This window comes from Nicotiana sylvestris, chromosome 11 (assembly GCF_000393655.2).
Source record: "Nicotiana sylvestris chromosome 11, ASM39365v2, whole genome shotgun sequence".
In the NCBI taxonomy this organism is placed as follows: domain Eukaryota; kingdom Viridiplantae; phylum Streptophyta; class Magnoliopsida; order Solanales; family Solanaceae; genus Nicotiana; species Nicotiana sylvestris.
Window position 1 is genome coordinate 117315939 of NC_091067.1, and position 8577 is coordinate 117324515.

The following is an 8577-nucleotide window of genomic DNA, read 5'->3' on the forward strand; positions in this document are numbered from 1 at the left end:
AGTTCAATAATCGGATATGGTATTACTTCTATTGCAATAAAGACATAACCCAAGTTTTACATTAATGTTTCAAAGTGTATTAGATTTTAGAGGTGTCAATGATTCGGTTTAGTGAGTTATTTCATAAAATTTGTACCATACTAATTTTTCTGTTATTTCATTTTGTATAATCAAAATCAGGCTTTTCGAAACTGTCTCAATCATCTCGGTTTCTTTTTGGTAAGGGTACAGTTCGATTAATTTTTCAGTATTTTAAAAACCGTCATGCAATAGTCGCTAGTCGAAGTTAACAATGGGAGTGATTTGTGTTACCATACATCTTCTTTAACTAGATGGATTTTCCATACTTTTCACATCCCTATAAAGAAAAAATTAGCGTAAGAGAATTTTTAGTGAATTCTCATCGTCTTTCCTAGTCGGGTTAAACGAATAGAGAACTAAATTGTGTTTTTGATTTATCACTTTCAGGATTCACTTGGAACCGAAAAAATCCGTTTAATATATATATATCCACAATGACTGACAACAAAACCAAAAGTCTATTGCAAATCTTTGTGAGGTGGGCAAGATTCACGAATTAATTTCATTGATTGTCTTTTAACTTTTACTTTATTGTATTTAAGTCACTGAATTATTTTTTAAAAAAATTTATTCGACTTTCTTGAATATCACAAAATATCAGTAAAGTATTTTTAATTTCAAAAAATTGCAAAATTTCTTTTACAGAGCTTAAAATGTAAAATCTAATTAACAAAGCAATCAACCCACCAGAAGGAAATAAAAGTTCCAGAATAACATAAAAGGGTCATAAATAGAATTAAAGAAAATCGAGGGACTTCTGCCATCTCAATTATTACTGACCCGTCAATTGGTGGAAGTAGATGTCCTCATTTTTCTTATCCCTGGCCTACTTTCTTTCTAGTGTTAAATTCACTACACACACACTCTCTCTAAAGAAATCAAAAAAAGGAAAAAAAAAAATCAATATGTTTAATTAGACCTCTCTAATTTCCATCACACGTACTTAACACCAAATTATTTTATTAAACAAACAAATGCCCAGAGAAGAAGAAAAGAAGAGAGACTTTACAAAAAACAAAAGAAACGTAAAAAAATAAAAGACTCTCAATATTACCTTTTCAATCATCTATCCTCTTAAAACAGTAAGAAAAAAAAATCTCAGGTAATTACCAAAATAGTCACACTTTTTCTTTCTAATCCATTTCTTTTCCTGTGAGTTTGACAGGTGTGGGCAGGTCCGGACCTAGCTTATTAGTTATGTTCCCAAGAATCTAGTAGCTTTTGTCCAAACCCCTCGTATATATTAAGAAATCTATTATATATCTATAAGTGTTTGTCTATAAGTGAGCGTTTGGACATAAGAATTGTAAAATTCCAAAATTGGGGGGAATTTTTTTTTTTCAAGCAAAAATGATATTTGAAATTTAGAGTTGTGTTGGAACATAAATATAATTTTGGGTTGTTTTTGAAGTTTTGTGAGTGAAAATTTTAAAAAATAGTTTTTTGGAGATTTTTAAATTTTCGAAATTTTCCAAAATGCATCTTCTAAGTGAAAATTAAAAATTTATGAACAAAAGCTGATTTCGGAAAAAAGTGAATTTTTTTTTTGAAAAAGGAAAAAATTTCTTTTGTTCAAACGGGTTATTTAAAATCTCAAATTAAGGTCATTACAAAAACTTATATATTTTAAATTTTGGATCCGACTCAGGGCGCGTGGATGGAGGAGGATATGTTGGGAGACTAGCACTAATAAAAATCTCTTTATTCATATTCCCCTTTTGTGCAGTGGAGTTTGCAGAAAACTTAAGAATCTGACAAGAAGGCAACTTCTCAAAATCATTCTCTCTCTCTCCCTCTATATTACCTTTCTTTCTTCATCTTTTTATTAAATTTATTTTCTGTTTAGTTTATTGTTGAAGATCCTTCATACATCCTTCATATATTTGTCAGAGTAAGTACAAATTTTATTTTTCCCCATACTTAACAAACTCTGCATCTTTTTCTCTTAGTTGACACATCATAGTCAAAAGCCGTCCTCAATCAAGATTCATCAAATATAGTTTCAAATTTGAACTGTTAATTATATATTACTATAGCTCTTAGTAGGCTATTTTCTATGTCAAAAATGTTTGCCATCTATAGAATCTTGCATGGATTTATGATAAGCTTCTTCTCTCTTACTTTCTTTCAGGTTCCATCATCAGTACTATCTGCAGGTGACTTCCAAATTTGGATGGCCTAAGCTTTCTTTAACAAGATTTCTTGAAATAGTTTCATATATTGGAGGAAAAAAAACTGATTTTCTTGATTGGTTAAGCATTTAAGAGTGAGGTAAGATTTTTATATATAGGTGCTGAAATCTATGGCGATGTACTATCAAGGGAGCTCAGAAATCCAAGCTGATGGTCTGCAGACACTTTATCTGATGAACCCTAACTATATAGGCTATACTGACACTCAACAGCAAGAGCAGCAACAACAACAACATCTTCAACAAGCAAATATGTTCTTCTTGAATTCCGGAACCGCGGGGAATTTGCCCCTCGGGCAACTTCCTTCGCAAGCCCACACGCAACACTTCGTGGGCGTTCCCCTTCAGACAAGTTTTCAGGATCCGAGCCGCCCCTCGGTCCACGAAGTTTCTCATCATGGCCTTCTCCAGCGTTTGTGGAGCTCTAATGGCCAAAATAGCGGTGGTAGTGGTGGAAATGAAAGCCAATCACATATACCGTCGGTACTGAACAAGCTAGCTCTTAGAGAATACTTTATTTCCTATTATTTAGCGCACTCCATTGTTTTTTTTAAAGGGTTCAATTGATTTGTTTCAGGCCGTGGTTTCTCCCAACTCTGGCGGAGGCACAACCACGGACTTTGCCTCCCAATTGGGGTTCCAAAGACCGGGGTTGGTATCACCGACGCAACAACATCAAGGTCTTTCTCTAAGTCTTTCCCCACAACAACAACAACAACAACAACAGCAGCAGATGATCAATTTCAGGTCTTTTCCACTAGACCACCATGAGATTTCACCACACAATAATCATCAAGTTGGAATATTATCATCATCCTCACCGCGAACAAATACTAATAACGATCATATTCGAGGATCAGGGGCATCATCTTCTTCATTTTCTAATGGAATGATTGTTGGTTCTAAGTACCTAAAAGCTGCACAAGAGCTTCTTGATGAAGTTGTTAATGTTGGAAAAAACATCAAAGAGGTTGGGGCTAAGGAGAAGGACAAATTATTGGATAATGAATTAATGCCTTTGAGTAGTGATGTTGCTGCTGCTGCTCCTACTAGTGGTTCAGGTGAAAGTAGCAGCCAGAAAAATAGTGTTGCTGAGCTTACAACTGTTCAAAGACAAGAACTTCAAATGAAAAAGGCCAAACTTATTAGCATGCTTGATGAGGTACTTCTATCTAATTCATATTATATCATATTCTTTAAGTCTTTTCCCCTTCTTCCTTATCCCTTAATCAAAGTTAAATATCAAGTTTCTTGAATTGGAGTTTCGTTAGGCAAAAATATTATATGATCCAAAATTCTACTTAGAGGTTTGGTAGAATTCAGTAGCTTTTGCCCAAAGCTTGTATTTATATTAAAAAGTTCACTTAAATATGTATCAATAATTTATCCAAAACTTAATAAGCGGTCTTTCAAGAATTCAAAACCTATAAACCCAAATTTCTAGCTTCCCCTTATTTGTGTACCTTAATGGTTGAGAAGAAAGTCTGGCCTTTATTTTCATTAATTCTAGTTACTCTATTTGTTTTATTTATTTAGATTTTTTGGGAGATGGAGGGGTCAAGTTACTATTGATTCATACTTGCAATAATTGTTGATTTTTCAAAGGTACAATTTTGTTCATGTTGAAGCTAAGCAATTCCATTAAAGAGTCACCAATCACGTTGGTTCTGTGTGGTATACAAAACTGACGTTTGTGTGGTTCTAAATTTTCTTCTGCGGGTCCAACTAAAGTTAAAGATAAGAAACCTATAAGGTCTTGTTAAGTTGACAAAAATCAAAGCACGTGTCCTTATTCATTTTTCTTTTACTTTGAACCTTTCAAGGTAGGAAATTAATATTCTTACCTTTCAGTTGAAAATCACTTAATTAAAATTTCTCCCCTCTAGAATATTACTTGCTCATCATGGTTAAAAATCAAAAGAAGACAATTTGGACATAACTCCAATTTGTCAAATAATGAAACATTTTTGCACAAGGTTGTTTTGTTATTTTGTCCATTATTTCAATCCGAACATGAAATAGAGAATTAAAATTGAAAACTTGGTAATTTTTCACTTACAAAATTATCAAATTTTATTTCAAGTGAAATTCTGTTCAAGATACAATTTCAACTTTCAAATACTCTTTTTTCAACTTTAACTTCAAATACTCGTTTTTTTCTACTTCAATTAAATATTATCCAAACAGGAATAGTCCACTTGTTTTAAGAATTTATCTTGAAGGATATTTTTAACTTTGGATTTGGTTAGGTGGAGCAAAGGTATAGACAGTACCATCACCAGATGCAAATAATTGTAGCATCATTTGAGGAAGCAGCAGGAATTGGATCAGCAAAATCATACACTCAACTTGCTTTGCATACAATTTCGAAGCAATTTCGTTGCCTAAAAGATGCTATAACTGGGCAAATAAAGGCCACAAGCAAAAGCTTAGGAGAAGAAGAAATTAACTTGGGGGGTAAAATTGAAGGATCATCATCTAGGCTAAGATTTGTGGATCATCATCTTAGGCAGCAACGTGCACTCCAACAGCTAGGAATGATGCAACCAAATGCTTGGAGACCTCAACGAGGTTTACCAGAAAGAGCTGTCTCAGTTCTTCGTGCTTGGCTTTTCGAGCATTTTCTCCATCCGTAAGTGCAATTACTCGAAAAGCCTGCAGATATTCTTTGGATGATCTGATAATGTTATAAATTCTTATAACGATAGTTCATATAACTTAAACTCACTTAAAAATAGAATTTAACATCCACAAGGTGATATTGTACATTGTCAAATCACTTATGAGGTAGAGATATGTAATTATTCGTAATAAGTGGAACTTATACTAACTTGAAAAATGCAACAAGTAATCTACTATAGTTAGTAAAACTGTATTGATAGTATACGAATTCTTTACCGTGTATCCTCACAAAATAAACTTCCACCATGTAGAAACATTATAAGGAGATCACAGTTACGATCTTTTTAAAATTTATTATATAAATAGAACATCTTCTTTAAAATATCATGTCTAACATATATTTCTTGGAAAATGACTAGTAAAAAGCTTTTGCCTAAAGTCATTTATCTAGAGAAAATTAAAATAAAAACTGTTTGTTCCACCCTCCAAACTGGTAGGACAGGAGATGTAACTACGAATTGTTCTTTCTTGTCTTGCAGGTACCCCAAAGATTCAGATAAAATTATGCTTGCTAAGCAAACGGGGCTAACGAGGAGCCAGGTTCTTGAAAAATTCATAATCTTCTCCTTAATTGTGCTAATAAATTTTTAAAGAGTTTAAGTTCGCCATATATGCATTGTCAATGTAAATAATTGTCACTAAAAGAAAATCTACAAGTAAATCTCCTTAAAATTTAAGATTTGACATCTTAAAATAAGACAAAATTACTTGCTACAATAGGTAAAGATAATCTAATGGTATAAAATTTTCTTATATTGACAGTTGTATATAACTTAAATGCATTCTTGAAACTTTTTCCTTTATTATGAAAGTGCGTATACCACTTCCTAATTAAATGCATGAATTGTAGGTCTCCAACTGGTTCATAAATGCTAGAGTTCGACTATGGAAGCCAATGGTGGAGGAAATGTACTTGGAAGAAGTGAAGAATAATCAAGAGCAAAATGGTTTAGAAGAAAACGCAAACAAGAATAATGAACCTAACAAAGAGATGTGCACAAAATCAAGTGCTCCACAAGAGACCACTAACCTTAGAAAGGACAAGCAAATTAGTAGCATATTGCAGGATGCTTCTCCCACAGAAATTTCTAGTTCAACCATTTCAACATCTCCAACTGGTGGCTCACTTCCAGCTCAAGCTGCAGGTTTGTTCGAATATAACACTAGACTCTCTCTCTCTCTCTCTGTCTTTCTCTCACTCACACACACAGCTACATCAACATTTAAACTTGAAGTTACATGCATGAATCATACTTGACGAATAACCTAGGATGACTTAGTCAATACACACACAGCTATAAAAGAGTAGCTGCCAAAACAAGCTTCCCAAGGTCGCACCTGTCCCCTTCTCTTGTGCTTTACTTTGATTATCAATAAACAAGGTAGGGGTCAATGCCAAACCCGCCATCACCATGGGAGATGAACGCCCGGGTCGATGAATAAGTAAAAATAAAATTTTGCACCTAAGATTCGAAGGAATTTCTTGAGAACTAACTGCATACCTGAAGTTAGACTCTCTCTCAGACACACACACATATGTACTACATCAACATTTAAACTCCAAGTTATATGAATCATACTTGATGAACAACCTAGGATGACTTTGCCGATACACACCTAACTATAAAAGAGTAGCTGCCAAAATAAGCTTCCTAAGGTCGTACCTAAGATTGAATCGCTTGAGAACTAAAGAAGTTAGACTCTCTCTCACACACACACATAGCTACTACATCAACATTTAAACTCGTAGTTACATGAATCATACTTGATGAACAACCCAGGATGACTTATTCGATATATACACTTTAAACACCTAGAATAACTCACAAGAAAAAAGAACCTAAACACCATATTAAAATTTACTATATTAACTTATAGTAATCGTTTACGGTGGGTGGGTAAGCAGGAGGGGTACATCGATAATGTAAAGAATTTTTATTCTACCAGTGTAAATTTACTTGTTGTAGCAGGTTACTTTTCTTATTTTTCAGGTTACTAATACCATAATTAGGGGCAAATACATAGTATTCGGTAATGGGTTCATGTGAATGCAATAAATTTTGTCCAAACTCTATATTTGTATTATGAAATATACTAAATGTGTAAGAATATTTAGGTCGGAACCCATCGTTGGTCCGGTTGTTATTGTCTTTGTTAGTTGAGATCACTGTAGGAACCCATAAACTTCCAATCCTGGATCCGCCTCTACCACGAAGCATGAATGTCTTACTGTAGTTATCTTTAAAACATCCTGACAATATAAAAATTCTTTTATATAGGTCGATATATAGGTCAACTAAGCTCATTACAATTAGTCTCTCTTAAATTGTGTGTGAATGTATTGAGACACATTATCTGACAAGTTTCTCTTAACAGGTTTCTCCTTCATTGGCTCACTAAACATGGAGAACAGTACTTCTGAAAGAAACAACAAAAAGGCAAGAAACGACATGCAGAATTCTTCAAGTAGTATTCTCTCAATGGAGACGGAAATGAAAGCCGGAGACACGCGCAAAGGCGAAAAGTTCAACGGCGATAACAGGCAAGCAAGAGATCAGAGCTACCCTCTAATGACTGCCTATAGTACAATGGGAGAATTTGGAAGGTTTAATCCAGAACAACAAATGGCCACAAGTTTTCAAGGAAATGGTGTTTCTCTTACATTAGGGCTTCCACCTTCGGAAAACTTAGTCCTCTCAGGGAGTCAACACAACTTTTTGCCTAACCAAAACATTGGGATTGAAATGGGAAGAATTGAAACTCATTACAATAGAATGAGCAATCCTCAACCTTCCCATCCAAATATAACCTATGAAAACATTGATTTTCAGAGTGGGAAACGATACGCGGCTCAACTATTGCCAGATTTTGTTTCTTGATACATATGACCTCACTCATCACTCCCTTCAAGTTTCCAGAAAAGTTTTGCAGGTAATATTGGAAATGCATGAAGACGCTGAACCTCATTGACAATGCTAGGGGAAAGAAGTTGTGACATAAAAGTACAAGAAGTTTGAGGACATTTTCAAGTAAATGATGTATAAAAGAAGGGAGTTGAGCTTTAGTCATATATAGGTAAAAATTTAGTTAGTGTATAGGTTATACGTCCAGTTTCTAATGAAGATACAATTATTTTTGTTTTTCTATTCAAATAGCTAGCTAGCTTGGATTATTTAAGGATGTTGCTGCAACAAAAAGAGAAATCTTAAGGAATGTAAACTATAGTATATTGTAAATCTGTGCTTGTATTGTCTTAATTTGCATATATTTAGATAAATTTTGCATCTACTTCTAAGGCTAGTGCTACATTTTTTGGGGGGTTTCACTTGGTGTCAAGTACTCGCTTTGAGACCGACTAATTAATCAGAATTCGTGCTGGAAAATTTCATTTTGGGGGATAAATGCTCGTTGCCAAAAGGCTACTTTAATATCGTATATCTTCTCATTGTCAATTTTGCAAAAATATGCCTTTCTTTTGATTGTACCAAAGCATGCTCGTGCTAAAGGAATTGTTGAAAGTACTCAAAGTCTATCTAACTCTAGTTAGCTTAAGTAGAGTTAAGTTATTAGCGGTTAAGCAAAGTGGTTAGTTAGTTATGTAATGTGCATAAATAGGAAGAAGT

At 33.9% G+C, this 8577-nt stretch overlaps 1 protein-coding gene across 1 annotated transcript; it reads left to right on the forward strand.

Moving 5' to 3' along the window:
* The first annotated feature begins 1726 nt into the window (after positions 1–1726).
* LOC104228164 (BEL1-like homeodomain protein 1) lies at positions 1727–8242 on the forward strand. The gene is made up of 8 exons (XM_009780569.2): positions 1727–1843; positions 2213–2237; positions 2372–2755; positions 2850–3434; positions 4522–4904; positions 5434–5494; positions 5805–6099; positions 7331–8242. Exons 3-8 carry the CDS (start codon positions 2384–2386, stop codon positions 7831–7833), a joined length of 2199 nt encoding a protein of 732 aa, XP_009778871.1. The 5' UTR covers positions 1727–1843; positions 2213–2237; positions 2372–2383; the 3' UTR covers positions 7834–8242.
* Positions 8243–8577: the final 335 nt, after the last annotated feature.